This window comes from Perca fluviatilis, chromosome 18, assembly GCF_010015445.1.
Source record: "Perca fluviatilis chromosome 18, GENO_Pfluv_1.0, whole genome shotgun sequence".
NCBI classification, from domain to species: Eukaryota; Metazoa; Chordata; class Actinopteri; order Perciformes; family Percidae; genus Perca; species Perca fluviatilis.
In genome coordinates this window covers 24,656,375-24,673,851 of record NC_053129.1, presented here as the reverse complement: position 1 = coordinate 24,673,851, position 17,477 = coordinate 24,656,375, and the positions used below count along the sequence as shown (strand labels likewise).

General features: G+C 37.2%; 1 protein-coding gene across 23 annotated transcripts in view; it reads left to right on the top strand.

Annotated features, from left to right (window-relative positions):
• Nucleotides 1-17,477, top strand: part of ptprk (protein tyrosine phosphatase receptor type K) — a 114,219-nt gene that overhangs the window by 83,156 nt on the left and 13,586 nt on the right. For 13 of the 23 annotated variants that reach the window (XM_039781241.1, XM_039781239.1, XM_039781237.1 and 10 more), the window contains 9 exons: nucleotides 202-324; nucleotides 990-1,064; nucleotides 1,420-1,456; nucleotides 6,573-6,708; nucleotides 10,452-10,481; nucleotides 13,700-13,860; nucleotides 14,764-14,799; nucleotides 16,883-16,894; nucleotides 17,242-17,429. In XM_039781241.1, coding sequence (XP_039637175.1) covers nucleotides 202-324; nucleotides 990-1,064; nucleotides 1,420-1,456; nucleotides 6,573-6,708; nucleotides 10,452-10,481; nucleotides 13,700-13,860; nucleotides 14,764-14,799; nucleotides 16,883-16,894; nucleotides 17,242-17,429 — 798 coding nt within the window. The remainder of the gene's footprint in view (nucleotides 1-201; nucleotides 325-989; nucleotides 1,065-1,419; nucleotides 1,457-6,572; nucleotides 6,709-10,451; nucleotides 10,482-13,699; nucleotides 13,861-14,763; nucleotides 14,800-16,882; nucleotides 16,895-17,241; nucleotides 17,430-17,477) is intronic. The other 10 variants (XM_039781251.1, XM_039781250.1, XM_039781249.1 and 7 more) reach the window with 3 other exon arrangements.

Sequence of the window (17,477 nt, the reverse complement as noted above, 5' to 3'; positions counted from 1 at the left end):
ATACAATATAAAGAGTTTAATTCCAAAAAGGATAGCTAGCCACCATTTGGCTCCATAGACTATTGGACATTTTGATTCCCAACTCTTATAAAGCAGTCCTTTTATTTGTAGAAAAAAACTCATTTTTAACTGACTTACATTGTATATCTAAGACAGATTTATGAACATATAAATTTAATGTAAAAATATCTTCTTTCCTAGGTCCCAGTTTCTTACCACAGTGCGTCTAGCGGTGGATCTCCATATTATTATGCCGCCCAGCTGTCCCCCAGCAACCTGCCTGAGCCGCTCCCCTTCACTGTTGGAGACAACAAGACATATCAGGCAAGGCCTTTTATCTGAGCAACATATTCTGTACGTAGTGCAGCAAAAATGTCAGGTCAAAAGATAAATCAAATAGAAATCATAGTAAACTCATAGCTTGAAATGCAGAAGAATAAGGATGTGCAATACTCTCACAGGAAAAAAGCTAACAGAAAGGGGGGAATTATGTTTAAGTTAACTTGGATTTTTATAATATACTGTAATAAAAGGGGTTGTATGCATTTATTCACTTTCTGGCAGTGAGTTACTTAAGAAACAGCAAATTGTTATTTTAACGATTTTCATTTTCTATGTGGTAAACTAACGAGATATAATAATTATATTTATTGTAGTTTGTTAGCTGTGTGTGTGCTGGTAGGCAGTATTTGTTAGCGGATTGTTGGCTATATGTTCATATTTAGCGTACAGACTATGACTATACAGACTCAGACATAAGAATGGTATTGATCTTCTCATCTAAATTTAGCAAAAAAAAGCGAATAAGGGTATTTCTCAAAATGTTGAACTTTTCCTTTGACAAGATTTGAGATATCCTGCTTACTGACTCAAAAGAAGCAAACCAATAGGGCGTAAAACAAATCCTTATTTGCAGAGAATTAGTAGCTGACAATCTACGTATTTTGAGCCTCCAATAAAGTTGATGATTGCTTTCTTTTAATCCCCAGGGTTTCTGGAATCCTCCACTGGCCCCGAGAAAGAACTACAACATCTACCTTCAAGCTGTTAGCAGCACAGAGAGGGTAAATATATATTTAATCATGTGAAGACGTACTAAACACAAAGTGAACTCACAATTCTCACCTGCTAGCTGCTATAAATAAATATACTTACTGTATATATTCACATTCAAAGACGCACTAATTACACTTTAACTACATCTCAGCTTCTACCTGCAAGCAGTCATGACTTCTGAGAGTACTTAAAACTACAACATATCTGCAGGCAGCTGAATACACCCTACTCTTTTTCATATATATTTTAAACATATTTTCACATATATACAGTCTTTAATAATATACAAAGTCACATTCTCTTTGTTAATGCTATAGTATGTTGTGTGTGCTCTTATTGTTTCGTTTTGTTGTTTTTCTTTAGGAAACTAAGACACAGTGTCTGAGGCTGGCGACTAAAGGTAAGAACACACTGTCACTGTTGATACCACTGTATGTCCAAAAAACAGAGCCCAGATCAGTGTTAACTTGACAATCAGATGCAACTCAGGGGTTAAAAAATGTTTCCACAATTTGGCTGCTGAGAAAAAAATGCAGAATACATTTTTGGATATTACTAATGATATTAAAGTGTGTCCAGTCAACTTTTCTTATCGTCTGTTGTTAAGTTGCTTACCGTCCCTTCATGTTTGTTGTTAATCCGATATTTTTTATGACTGATGTAATGATTGTTTTGATACTTGTATTTTAAGTATAAGTGGGGACGATATATTGTTTTGCATGTAAGAGAGAGAAAATGTGTTGATGTTAAATGTTTGTGTGCAGATTTAGCCTCTGTATGTGCACGTAGTCTAAATGTCATGTTTTTACCATCAGCCATATGTTGATAGATTATCAGACTGGTTTAATCCCCGGGCAACTACACACACACACACACACACACACACACACACACACACACACACAGTTTTCAGGAAAGATTTTTTAGAAATGCGGCTGATGGATCAGAGTTTAGCTGTGTAGAGTAAAACCAAGGATAAACAGAAAAATACATTAACGTGTTTTCAATGAAATTGACAATCCTGGTGGTTGGTAGCGTTGAGCTTCAAAGAACAGCGAGGTCATTTAAGTGTTTGTGGCTGGTAACGCAAAACTAGAAAGCTGGTTACTTGAATATTGTACTTGCCAGCTATCTTCCTTCTACTATTGTGGGTGTTATTATGGTAAACAAGTTCTAATCACTTTCTGCACCCAGCTGAGGGTCCTTGCTTTGACCTTCTAGTGCCAAAGGAGCATAAAACCAGACCGTAAAAGTGCTATCATTTTCAACGCTATCAGCCATAATGTTTGTAGAATGAAGCATCGTGGCTGATTGATTTGTATATTTTTATAAAGACCAATCCAGGATCAGACCGAAAAGTAGCTTAGGCTACAAATACTGTGGCATGTGGCATCGTTCCATGCTATCTCCTTGTTCCTATAAAATGAAATAAGTTCAAATATGATAAGGACCTAGTTGAAAAGAACTGGAATTGTTCATCTACAGAGTACAGAGTTCAATGTGACCAAGACATGTCAGCCAGTTGGCTCACGGGAAATTGGGAAAGATCAAAGGTGGGATTCAATCCCTACAGTGCCTGTAAGGTGTCATGTTTCCGTGCCGTCAAGTTGCCGTGTTTCCGGTGTCATCTTATTTCAACACTTGCTGGTGGTTGTAGTTACTAGAACAGGTTGGTTACTTCGCTAAAGGCTTAGAAAGAGATGACACGCTGTCTGTCTAGCCTGAGGAGGTCTAAGTGAAGTTGAAAGACTTATTTTAGTTTTTTTTTTTTTTATAAGGCAGCAAGACACTAATGGACAGAGAGGTCAGACGACTGTCCCTTCCTTTCTCTCTCTGTCCTTCTGCATGTGTGTGTGCGCTCAACCTTACATCCGAGAGGGGGGATTAAGCGATGGTGGTCCTATTAGGTCATCTGGGGTATTGTGTATTGTCATTGCTGCCTCAGGGTGTGTGTGTGTGTGTGTGTGTGTGTGTGTGTGTGTGTGTGTGTGTGTGGCTGTGTGTGTGTGGCTGTGTGTGTGTGGCTGTGTGTGTGTGGCTGTGTGTGTGTGTGGCTGTGTGTGGCTGTGTGTGGCTGTGTGTGGCTGTGTGGGTAAGTTGTGAGTGTTAGTGTACTGACCTGGATAATTTTTTCCAGACATTAAGAGCTACCGCCGACATTATGAGGTCAGGTCTTAGGACTCAGAAGCTTTTAAAGATTGTTTTTCTTTTTTGTTATGTCCTGTTTTGATACCCTTTGCCCAATGACTGGTCCGACAGTCAGTAATAATAAAAAAGTAGATGCAACCTCTAAGTGTGGTGTAGTATATGCTAAATGATTTGCAGTCATAGTCAGGCCTTGTTTAACATAAAACAATAAATGGCCAGATTTAACTTGGAATTTTTTTTTAAAAGCCTAAGTAACTACAGCTAGACTCTTACTGGATTTTTGAAGCTGATATCAATGTCAATATTTAAGTGTTTAAAAAATCTGTGATATATCCAGATGACTTCACTGCCCAGCTGTTTTTGAAAATTATTTAGCCTTTTATGAAAAATAAACTTAATATTTGTGACTGTTTTTTTTTTTTTTTGTTTAACTGTTATGTATTAGGGCTTAGGGCTGAGGGTCACAGACAGGGAAGGTAGTTGGACAGAACTGATTGTTGTTTTGGTCTTTTTGTGGAATTTCCTGGCAATAAGAAAAATATAGAATAAAGTCAAACTTATCCTTTTGGCTGACACATCACTGCTAATGCTTCAACTATCAATCTGAGTCCCACGTTTAAGTGTAATATTGTTGCATAAGGACACATTGCTGGATGGGGGCATTTCAGCCAGCAGAAACATTTTATAAGAAAATATGTTAAGGACACAAATACTGAGGGAGATAAAAATAGAAAGATTGTGTTGTTGATATTTAGCATTAGAAGTGGATTATTGTTTGATTGATGTATTGCATTATGTTGAATTTTGTGCATATGTCTTTGTGTTGGATTATTTGGATTATCATAATGCATGATAATGTTCTTTCGTTGCAGTACGAACTATCCTGGTGTTATGGGATCAGATCACTAAGCTTAGGAGCATGAAAACCAATGCAGGCTCTCTTTCTGTTGACTTTCTGTGCATGATCAACATGGTTGAATCTCCACTACAGTGTGCACTCTGCCTGAAACACCATTTGTGAATTATATTCCAAACAGACCAAATCAGGGAGTTCAGAAATTCTCTGAAGTCATCAGGAACAGAAATGAGTTTGAGTACAAGTAATATACTGTGACATTTGGTGCAGAAACATCGGCCAGTTCCAGTCAAATTGCATTTCAAAAGCATTTCCCAATGAGAGCATGTCGCCAAGGATAACCTAAATACACTGAAAAGACACACAGTCAATTGAGAATTTCATTATCTGTGCATATGTTTTCAATTTCTAGTGTGTTTGCAGCTGAGAGTAGGAGTAGTGAGTGTGCGGAGTTCACTGGTTCACTACATTTGCCTTCAGGTGATACAACAAAATGAATGAGAAGCTGATATCTGCGTAAGCCTGTTGCTCAATTGACCCAGCTCCAGAAGGTGGTACAGGCCAATGATAAAAATATGAAGCTTCCACTGCTGCTGTGTTGCTGTCTTTTAACTGGATTTTATATTGTCCTTTTTAGATTTAAATAGATTAGATTTTTAGCCGTGCTAGCGTCATGGCCCGAGGGACAGTTGGTTAACCACTTTGGTCCAGACTGAAATATCTCATCATCTACCCGATGGATTGCCATGAAATTTTGTACAAACATCCATTTCCCCCTCAGGATGAGTTGTAATTATATTGGTGAACACCTGAATTTTCATCTAGCGCCACCATCAGGACAATTTTTTAAATTTGTTTAATACTTTGGTTTATGACCAAATATCTGCAAAACAAATTACTTAATAGTGCTTTGTGTTTTGTACTAATTAGGACAGGTAAGCATGTTAATATTCTAAACTAAGATGGTGAACATGGCAAATGTTATACCGGCTCATTTGTCATTGTGAGCACGTTAGCATTCTGACGTTAGCATTTGGCTCAAAGCACGGAGTCTTCTTTCTTTGTTGTGTTGCTACAACTCTACCTGCCTTAGTCCCAGATGTCTAATGTAAAACACATACTCCCTTGTAAAATGTGCAGATATGAACTGTTCAGTAGAGGTGATTGTTGTGGGTAGAAGAAATCTCTGTTGTTCATTATTACATGGCAATCATATTAAAGGAGAGTTAACTGTTAATGTCAATATTTCAATCTCTGAGCCAAATAAGCTCCTCAAACAAAACTTCTGGCTATATTTGGATCACAAATGACAGTTACCATGGCATTTGTGTTTGCATCTGTCTGACTTTGTATTACAAGGAATATTTAGAGTCTTGATATTTACCTGATCTTTAGCACAGGAATGAGTAAACCTTCCTCATCGGGATTTGTTTCCTTATCACACTCACCACGTTACTGACGTGAGGGCATTTTGTAAAGACATCTTGAGAGAAAATAAACATAGTTCCTGAGGCTGTTAGGTGGCATTCTTTTTCAGCCTTGGGTGACACAGGGTTGCATGTATATTTCAAATAGTGCCAGGATTGAATAATTTGTATAACAGACTTACTGTCAGTGCAAGAGAGCAACATTTCAGAAATGTGGAGGTCTACGCAGTTGAAGATTCAGGGTTCCTGGAAAGCGTAGTTGGTTTTAGTTGACTTGTTCGCTGCCCAAGAAGATTGTTTCAAAAATAGGGAGTTTGGGTGGTTAGAAACATTATCACTTTTTTACTTTTTCTTTATCTGATATGCAGCACTTCACAGAAGATAATTGAAGATAATTTCAACTGTAGTGTTTGATTTTCAGTCTTTCTGTTTCTTAAACTACTGCTTAAAAAGTAGTCTGTCAATAAAAAGGAATATACTGGAAACTGGATATTTTATACATATGTATCCCCCAGATGGCTACCACCAGCAATGGCCACCATGATAACAGTACAAGAACACAAAGCAACCTCAAGCTCACAAAGCTTTTAGTACTTTAGTGAGTGATATCTCGGAGGTTAGTGTCAGTGACGTTTTTCAACTTCTGCTGTCCAGTTAACATTAACTCTGTGAGCTCATACAATGAAAAAAATATATAAAAGTGAGAACTACAAATTGAAAAAACTACGAAGTACTTTTCATATCCTTCATTTAATATTTTTCTTTCTTTTTTTTCTTTCTTTTTTTCTTCTTTTTTTTTACTGTTCAGCAGCATTCCAAGATGTTGCCATTTTTCTTAGGGAACTAAGGTTTTAAAGTCCCGTTGAAATGTCCCTTTAATGTCATTTCCTATCGAAGCATACTTTCTTATAATGGTGATTTGTCACTTTGAATCTTGTAAATACACCAGTGTTTTTCAAATGGGAATGCAATATGACCTTTTGTCCACTCCTAATACTACAAATGAATAATTTCTCTACTAATCAGGTAGTTTGAGCTGATATTATGTTATAGCCACATTATTACTATTGCTTTATTGTCATTAGGTGCTACAGAGGAGCCAGAAGTCATCCCTGACCCTGCTAAACAGACGGACCGGGTGGTGAAGATCGCTGGGATCAGTGCTGGTGTTCTCGTCTTTATACTTCTGGTGCTAGTAGCCATCCTATTGGTCAAGAAGAGGTGAGTGACCGCTCCTAACCATGTGCACTAAAGTAGCTTTAATGAAGACTATCATGAAGAGTGCAAATACTACATGGACAACAGTACTACACCAACACTAATGCAGATGCAAGAACACGCAGACACACCTGTGCACCTAAATCCATTCTCTTGTGTGTTGGTCCAGTATTTACTGTAGTAACACCATCTTCCATCCATCCACCATACACATTGATCTCCCTTCAGAACCTCTTCCTGAAGTCTGTTCTGTTTTTAAGGGACTAAATAGCGGATGGTTTGTTTTCCTGAGATCCAAAGTGAAAAATATGGTGTTTCCAAAATTAGAAACTCCTGCCTCACAGTTGTGGGATTTAGCACAGGAGAGAACTGAAGCTTTGTTGGGTTTTTTTTCTTGTACAGTACAGCTGTTGAATCAAATTAGACAAAACAACCACTCAGAACAGCCGACTCACAGAGCAAGTAAGAGAACCACAGTGAAAGAGATCCTCAAGCAGAAGATTTCAAGTAACTTTTCAAGATAAAAATTAGAAAATTCCAACACACATGGACTATATAAACACATAAAAGACATAATATCTAATAGAAACATAGAATGTGGTATTTTAGAGGTGAAAAGAGACATAGATGAAGTTCCTTTATGCATCGAAAAAGAGATTTTGGCAGAGTTGATTGAGGGGAAAAAGCAAAATGTTGCACAGTGAATAGAATGTAAGGGGTTGAAAGGTGGTTGATTGGAGTTAGGGATAGAGGTGTTGACAAAGACTTTCAGTTTTTTAAGCCATTGGAGCACACACATTGCCACATACACTTCATTTGTTTAGGTTCACACTTATATTAGAAAAATACTTACATCATCTATAGGTTCACACTTAGAAGAATTCAAGCACAATTTCTCATTTAGTGTAATGTGGTGAACTAGATTAAACACGTAAAAGAGGTTTGTACTCATGTCATTAAGGCTTTTTTTTAGGAAAAGGGAAAAAAGAAAAACTTGAACATAGAGACTGAAAGAGTGATATTTTAGAGTCATTGTTCTCTCTCTTTATATATCATCCTTCACTTTGAGAATAGCGTCGAGAAGAGTTGGTCCTTGTGTCACTTTAACGTTTTGGCTGGTTTGGTTAGTTTGGTGCATGGCTCCACCATGTGGTGGCTGAACACAGCTACAACATGAGAATGCAGCTGCAGTGTTATACAGCAGCTGAATCATACAGGTCTTTTATGCAGTAGATCAAAGACAGTAGACAGTAGGTGACTTTTATATACAGTATGGCTGTAACATTTCCTTTAGAAACCTTGTAGTCTTATGTTATCATCCTATTTCTGTAAGATGACTGTCTATGAAGCACCAAAATGTGCTTACTTTTCAGTGCTCCACATGAAACATGTTGTTTTGGGTTTATTAACATGACATCAGGTTCATCATTCCAGCTATGACACACTGTAAGGCAAATCACAGTGGCTTATTTGAATTGCGAAATATTATCACGTCATCATCATGCTTTAAACGCAAACCCCCATCTCAAGTCTAGACTATTTTTGTTTTGCATATAACCTGCTCTCTATTCATCAAATCTAACCTGAGCAACTGCGAGGTTACATGAGGTAGAATTATGTCTTTGTACTTTTCAGGTCGTGCGTTTGCATATGTGTGTATGCACATTTTTAAGTCATGCACACGAGTGTATGTGTGTAATAATTAACTATTACTTAACACGCCGTTTTTTCCAGTGACCTTTTAATTAAAATCTGGTGTTCAGGGGACCTGAGTGCCTCATTAAAAAGAGAATAATTAGGAACTTAATTTGCATATTCAGGACAGATACATTCATGTCGAGTGCCTCGTATCACATCCTTTCTTATTATGATAAAAAGTATCAACATAAATAGCTTGATTCGCTCATTGATCCCCATGTATCTTGACGAGAAATGCAGGATTAATTATCATTAACTTGTAATTATCAACTGTCTCTTTCAGAAGTATTGCATTTTGCCAGAGGCTTTAGAGAGCAACCAGGAAAACAGTTTCTTAATAACAACCAAGCTTGCTCTCACTCAGCCAATCAAAAAAATCAGAGACAAATTAAATTACAGACAGTAATGAACTCTTGTCACAGGAGAACTTTGCTCTTGCAGCCCCTGACCTCCATATTTTTATTCTAATTCTCTTAATGTAGTCATGTGATTCAGCAGTCATGTTGCCAACTTAGTGTCAAAGTGTAATTGTAAATGATATCCCAAGGACCTGAGCTTCAAGTGTTGGGTAGAATGTTCTATTTATTGCCAAAGCTGCTACTATTCCGCTTTACCCAGCAGTGTTTGAAATATATTCACCATCATCCAAAAGCTTAACAGTGTTTGATCCACAGTTTACACTCAGTGGCCTGATTACTGTAACATGTATTACTCAATATTACTTGTCCCTTTTGACTAAAGAAAATTGGTCCAAACCGAAAGATAAAGTATTTTTGGTAGGCGCCTGTTATTAACTACTCTGTATGCACAGCTGGGAGGAACTGAATTTAGTGTTTGTTGTTGTTTTGAACTGAACCAGCTCAAGCTGCATTCATGCTTTTGAGCTGGAGGAGACATTAGCACTAGATCACTGAGTGTTCAAGGACTGCAACAGGATGACAGTGTTCCTCTAAAGTAAAACATTAAAATGTTATATTTAAGTGTGTTTCTGACAGGTTGAAATAATATATTACCAGCATCAACAACCGGAAATTAATGGTATTTTTGGAAACAAAATATTTTCAAGCATTATGTTTAAGTATGTTTCAAGGTATATTCTGTGTGTGGTATTTTTACATTACTTTTTTTTTTTTTGTTACATTTTTGGTTTGATTTATGAGAACACATGAGATTGTGCGGCAACCAACATTGATCAACTCATGACAGCAGTTTCTGGTTGAGAAAACCTTTGCATATCTCTATTGTATAGAAAATTCAGAGTGAGTCCTAAAAACTTGGTTTCATTTAAAATGTATCTTTGTTTTGAGCTATAAAAACAGATCTGACATGTAATCATTAATGTGTAACTAAACTGTGACTACTGACAACTGGCAGAAATGGTTTTAATTTTAATGATTTGTGATTTTATGTCACCCTCATGAGTGAAGCTATGTTGACAGCATTTGGTAGTTTTTTATAAAGGTTTCTGGGGAGATCAATCTTCATTGTCATTGAACCTTTACAACTTTGAACAATACTGCATCTTTAAAATGGTGGGACATGATGACATCGCAATGACATCATGCTTGCTTTGCAGGAAGCGAGCTGCGTGGTGCAACAGATCGGATAGCTTTGTATCAGTTTTGACAAATTGTTTACTTTCAGTAGGACGAAGTAAAGGTGATTGGCTGATTAGGGCTTAAAAATCTCTGATCAGGGCCTTCCGGTTACAGTAAATTCAGCTTAAAAATATTGCATGAATATTTTTAATTTGACACCTTCAGAAGTAAAGAAGAGAAAGACTGATAGTTCGTTGTTATTTTAGTAATATTTTTTATAAATCTCTAAGCTTGTTTTTTAAGTATTTATTTAGCATTTAAATTGAGCCTTTTAAAGAAATAGGGCCCATAGTTATTATAACAACCCCTTGCAAGACCCTCAAGTCGTAGCAATCAAAAGGTGTTTCTTCTGTTTCTGTTGTTGCTGGTTGGGACAGGACAGTATTGTCCTAATTTGCATATTCATGACCCTGTCTCATTCTTTGCTTTCTGATTGGCTCACAACCCCAGGAGGACCTACTATTCATACTCTTATTACCTGTAAGTAAACAACCAATCAACAATCAGCTTACCCAGCTGCTGTTATCTTATTGGGCGAATTATTAGTGGCTAGTTGTTGTTATTTTTAAAGATGCAGTATACTTTTTTCAAGACAAAACACATTTTCAGCTCTGACCAACCAGCAAAAGCCATCCTCATTGACGCCTTGCCAGGGTGGGGGTCAGTTCACTTTCACATCAGTCAGGTCAGGATTTTCAACCATTTATATAAACGTTTTCTTGAGCAAGAGAATGCTTGCTGGTTTCCTGTCAAAAATATCTCCAAATAAATATATAAATGCTGAATCATTAGCAAATTTAATTTTAATGGGGCTGAACTGACAGTGAATTGACCTCAGCCCTGGTGTCCTCTACATGCTCCAAAGTTGCTCTGAAGCAGGCTTATAAAGGCCAAAGTAGGCCATAAACCAGAACAAAGCAAGCCAAAGTGGGACGACACAGGCCTAAGCGTGTTATTTGAAAAAAGAATGCTGCACTTGTGACTTGTAGCTCTTTGTGTGCATGTAGTCATGTGTTCATCCATCCATCCATCAAGTCACAGGTATCATGGTAACTGCTGCACATACTCAGTGTCTCTTTTCTGGTTCCCTCTCAGCTCTGTGTGGAGCACATGGCTCTGATTTTGGTAGTTGTTGGTGGGTTTTCTCGTGTTGTGGGTACTCTTTACTTCTCTACTATGTCTCTTATTGTCTCTCACTGGCTGTGACCACAATGGACAATTCCACTTCCTTTAAAAAGAGGCGGGTCTATTTAGTGCACTATTCAGCAGTAACAAAACACATCAATTAAGAAATATGGATATTTACTTATCACTAGCTTGTGTTTTTTATTTTGCACAATATTAAAGTAATGTAACTTGATTATTTTGTGAACTTTTGGATTACCTCAATACTGTACCAAATATTGGCATCACTGGCACTGTACTGTGATGTTTTTTCCCTTTTCTGCTTTAAATACAAAATAATGAAGAGATTTTTTTTTTTTCACTAACGTTAAAGGCCATGATAATAAATTGGCAACTGTAAGCTATGATTTCAATCAAGACTGGAGTAGTGTTTTGTGAGGCTCGTGAAGTGTTTTTACTATTGGTAATCTGATTACATCGTTTTTTCTGTAATTAAACAGAATACAGTTCCTTTTATGTATCTTGATTACGCTGTTCCATGTATTCCGTTAGTCTGCAAGTCTGCAAATCAGTGTGTTATTAGTTATGGAGATAAGATGGGCAGAAAAATTGAATTGTTTGTTAATATAAAAATTCTGAAGTTGAAGTTAAATGGCAAGACAATACAGCAACTTTTTGAATACATCTATCAGAAACAACATTTACTGTCCACAAATATTGTCCTCATACATTTATAAGGGGGCATATTTTAGTTTTGTTAATTATTATTAAGATATTTGTAGAGTGTCTTCTTGGCATACATTTACCATTTTAATAATCAGGCATGTTCACTGGATATTACAGTACTTTTTATAATGCATATTGTCCTCAAAATCAATTTACAGTTTCATTTTACATATCAGACCTTAAAAATTATTTTAAATGATATTACTCTAGTTCTGGTCACAGCTACCCCCTCTCTTTCTCTGTTTATACTTCTCTCTCCTTTCTATACCATAAATATACAGTATAAGTACACAGAATATGGTGGTTTATGATATATGTATCGCCTTCTCTCCGATTTTCATGTTTTCTGTTGAACAACCAGTACTACACTCACAAACACCCACATAAACAGCTACACCTGGTCAGCAGTTAAATAACTGTTCCTGAGTGAGTGAATGTGAGTGTGTCTGTGTGTGTGTCTGTGTGTCTCTGTGTGCATTGTGTGCATTGTGTGTGTGGTCTTAGAGGTGGAGGTGGAGTTGGTGTATTTTGGGGTGAAGAGGTAAAATATACAATAAAACAAAGCATGCTTTCTGTCTGTTTACTGGGGAAAAGTCAGAGCTGTACATTTTATCAGTTATGCAACAATCAAACATTTATTTCTTCATCAGAGAGAATATTTTTTACATTTATGTTGGATCTCAAACTGCTATACAAGTAAGAGACTAACTAATTTAAAGCAGGTCAACTAAAAACGTAATAAATGTTTGTTTTGCTACAACAGATGTTGTCCTAACTGATATATATCTGTGGCTCTGAGTACAAAATGTTCCTGCATGCTCTGTCATGCTCAAAGTATTAAGCCCTTTACAGTTATTTTTCCTGGGATTTTATGGATGTTAAACCTGTAAATTCTAACCTTTTTAATCTGTTATTTTTCTTCACCAGGCACTGGTCTTTATTATAAAGAAAGGTTTATGTTGCTTGCAACATTTAATTCCACAATACAAAAACCACCTGTGAAGAAAAATTGCAGATTAAAATTTAAAATCAGGTATCCCTAAAGGTGTCTTTTTCCTAGATAGACAATGAATCGGTCTCGCAAAATTCTGGACCGACTATTTATGATGTCACCTGAGTGCTACTACTCATCTGATGATAACGGTGGTACTTTGTTTGCTAAATGGTTTTCCCTGAGCTTCCGTAGATCATAAGTCATCCCCTTACTGCTGTTGTAATGGGTATTTTCCTATCTTTGCTGTCGGATGAAAACCTAAATATTTAATATTGCTGTGAATTTTTTCTTTTGTGTTTGTTTTCCCTTTCACTTGGTGATAATGTAGAAATATCATTAAATTACTTTTCTTTTTTTTTAGTTTCAGCCAACTATAAACATATTTGAAAATAAAACACTTTTAAAGGCTTTCATCTGACAGCTCATCTTTGGTAACAAGGTTGATAACAGGTTTTCCCTTTGCTACTTGTCCCTGGTCTGTATTAGATGCTTTTTTCCCTCAGCTCTATAGCTGAGCCTGTTACATGCTGCCATTTACAAACAAGACTTTCCTCTACCTCCCTTGCCTGCTCTCTCCTTTTTCCTTCCTCTCTTTTTCTCTTCTCCTCACCATTCTTCTTTTCTCCTTTTCTCTTCCTTGTTGGATCCAAACTCTGCATCTTGAATCAGCAGCCTGTAGCCCCCAGCCATGCTTTCATCTCCAAAAAAGATGTGATACCACCTACTTCGTACTACATCCTATTATACTTTAAAATTTGAGACTATTCCTTACAAGGCGGTGGTCTGCAGGCTAGCTGATGTTTGTGTATTTGTTTATAAGATGCCTGACTGTGTCTGTCTCTGCCCCCAACAGGAAACTGGCTAAAAAACGCAAAGATGCCATTGGAACAACACGGCAGGAAATGACTCACATGGTGAATGCCATGGATCGCAGCTATGCTGACCAGAGCACTCTGCATGGAGAGGATCCCATGGCTGTGACATTCATGGACTCTCACAACTACAACAACAGATGTAGGTTTATAAACAAGACTAATATTGTAATTCTAACCATAAACAGTAGTATTAACCATGGGCTACCTCAAAACATAAAACTCATAAGTGCACTTGGAATCTAATATTCAGTTTTATCCTTTTCTATCTTTCCTTTCTTCTATCCTCACTGATAAGACTTGAATTTTGCATTTGCAAGGTTATTCTTACTAACAGCCAGGTAACAGTTCTCAAGATCCGTTTTGATTGATGAATCTTCCGCTAATTGTTTTGGTTCATCATTTAGTCTCTCTCCAAAATGTCCAAAATCAGGGAAAAATGTCCATCACAGCTTCCCAGATTATAAAGTCACGTCTTCAAATGTCTTGTTCTGTCTCACAAACAGTCCAAATCCCAAAAATATTCAGTTTACAGTGTTATAACACGGAGAAAAGCAGCAAATCCTCACATTACAGAAACAGGAACGAGGTTATGTTTGGTATATTTGCCTTGAAAAGATTGACACGAATTATTGACGATCAAAATGTTTGTCAATCACTGTTCGTTCAACTAATCATTTCAGCTGTTAAAAATAACAACTCAATAATCAATTCAGCCTGATCAGTTTTACAGTTACAAAATTGGAAACAAAGACCAATAACAAAAAGTGTAGAAAGTGTACATGTTTGTCTCGTGGTGTGTGAACAGAAGAACTGCTGATAAATCATTTCTGTCTCAAGTTAAATAATTCATAGCTTTATAAGATTACGTTGAGCAAAAATTGTGGATGGTTTTCATGTTAAAGTCATGACTGGAGAACGTGTAGTCCATCAGGAGCCATACGGATTGAATTTTCCTGATGCGTACTGCTCACTTTTAGGTCCTCATGTACGTTTGAGTAACGTTGAAATTTAGAAAATCTCTTCACCGTGTTTCCTCCCACAGTGCCCAACGATCCTCTGGTTCCAACTGCTGTGCTAGGTGAGACTTGTAGCATGGTTGGATGCGTCACATTTACCATCAGTTCCCTTTAGTGATCACCCCTCTTCATCCTAAAGCCCCTGTGCTTGTAACCCGTGTTGTACATCTCGTCATTACGTGGGTCCCAGTTAAAATGTCAGACATTTGTCAAAGTTTCCGTTACATCCTTCATCCTGTCTTATGTACTTTGACCTCTGTCAAGTACCGTGTGTTTTGTGGGTGGATATCTTGGCTTGATTGAAAGTTTCCGTATCACAGTGTTGTCTCTCATCTACATTTTTGTAGATGAGTGTTTAAACACAACAAAAATACAAAATGTTGTTTTTGATGTTAAAATGATTGGATTTGGTTCAAATGCAATCTAACTACAGTATGTGTAATGTATGGAATATATGAGGATTGCAAAACTGTGTGTTCATCTTTTGTCTTGTTTTTTTTACCACCTAGTGCCAACTGTCTTTGTAAAACATGGCCGGTACTAAAAACAACAGCCAAGCACTTCATCTGTCGTACTGTGTTTTCCCCAGGTTCAATCACTCCCAATCCCAGCCATGGTTTCTGTTTCATACTGAGAGTGATTGATATTCACAGTAATTACCATCATTCTCCCTTTAGAGACCTCATTATTTCCACAGTTTGGAGTTGTTTTAAGGCATGTCATCTCCTGTCCCAAAAATGACAGAAACTAATGCATACAGTAAAAGGAGGGAGACAATTTGATACAGTGCCACTGCAAAACGAGTGCAGATTAAATCTGTGACATCAAGTGACAGTGAATAACTTAGTGCCTACAGGCCTGTGTGTTTGGCGGGACTTTTTCTATGCACTGGATCTGGAGGATCTGCTTTAGTGTCTACCATCTGTGATACCCACTAGGCTTGTTTTGTAGCTGTAATTTCTGCCAAGTTGGATGTTACCTCAGCTCCAGTGTTGCACTGCAATGTTTTTATATTTAGTTTAGTCTAGTGTTGACACTGACCGCAGCATGATGTGGAGTTCTAACATACCCTTAAGGGCCCCACAATCCACGACACCACCCAACTGTGTTAATTAACTGATCCAGAGCCTTTAATTTGGAGTGAAGGCTACAGTTACAATCCGTCTTGGCCAGTCACATCACAGAGTGGGGAGAAGTAGCAGGAAGTAGCAAATTAAGAGGCAGTGTCGGGTTAAGTTTACTGTTAATTGGCCTGACGAGGGCTTAGGAAACCTTTAACAATCAGTAATGAGCTAACATGTCCTCAGAGCAGAGAAAAGCAGCAGTTGGATGAAATAAACAGTGTCAGTTAATAAACAGTGGTGAAGATGAAATCAGTCGGTTGTTCTGCAACCCCAAGCTGCTCCATTAAACAACCTGTCAGTCTGTGCATTACTCCTGCCAACTCACATTATTCCCCACAACACAGAAACCCTCACCTGGAAGTTCTGCAACAATTTGACCCCATAATTGCCTACAGCGGAAATACTTTTTCTATGTACAAGCTTCAAGTTAATTAAATCATATATGCTATACTCACAATTGATAATTAAACCTGCAGCCTTTCTGCACTACAGTATATGGCAGATGTTTGCTCATCTGTGGTTAAAATGTATTGTTTTATTCCACATATAACAGATGTATTATGTAGCTCCAGATGCTGAAATATGTCAATGCGGTAAAGTTTGTAAATATTGAATAAAACCACCTACCTTTACTATTACGATGGGTATGGAAAGTGTAGAAAGCTTGGAATAGTAGAGTGAAATTTATGTTTGAAGTATCAGTTACTGAATGAAGTAACATAGTTGTAAATAGCAGTGGATGATACCACTAAAGGACATTGCAGTAGACTACGGCTTTTATGTTGCCATAAACATTGTTTTAGCAAAGTGGCACTTCATGTTTTTTGTCCATGCACTGTAGTTTTGTGAGATCATCTGTTTTTTTAAATCATCCATTATGTGTAACGTTTAAGGTCCTTGTAGATCAAAGTTGTCGATGTAACCTGTAGTTCACATTTAGAGTCTTACTAACAAATCCTCCTATCTGGCTGTCTGACTAAACCTTTTTACTCTTCTCTTTTTCTGCTGCTTTGACATGTAGTTCCAATCACAGGTGAGTATTAGACAGAGAAAACAAAGTGACTTATGGTTTGTTTGGTGTGAGGAAAATACAGTATTTTCTTATGGTAATAGTTTGAAGCCAGCAGCTAAAACTGGTTTTGGGAAGACGAAAAAGTAATTGTTTTTTTTTTAAAGCCAGTGTTTAGTAAATGTACACAGTTTTTATCCAACCTAACACAGCCTTTTACTGTATGATTCATCCCTCAGACATGATAACAAAAAATGGATCCGTTTTATACTTTTTTTACCCTGGACAGTATAAAACAGTAAAGGCACTGATAATGAAATGTTTGGTTAATTTGGGATTGAACTAACCAGTAATTTCCTCTTTTGTTGTAGATGAGAACCACAGTGGCTCTGCAGCGGAGAACAGCAGGCTTCTGGATGTTCCTCGGTATCACTGTGAAGGAACCGAATCTCCCTATCAGACTGGACAGCTTCACCCTGCCATCAGAGTGGCCGATCTTCTGCAGCACATCAACCTGATGAAAACATCTGACAGCTACGGCTTTAAGGAGGAGTATGAAGTAAGATTATTATAAACAGTACTTAGATTACTAGTACAAGTAGTAGCA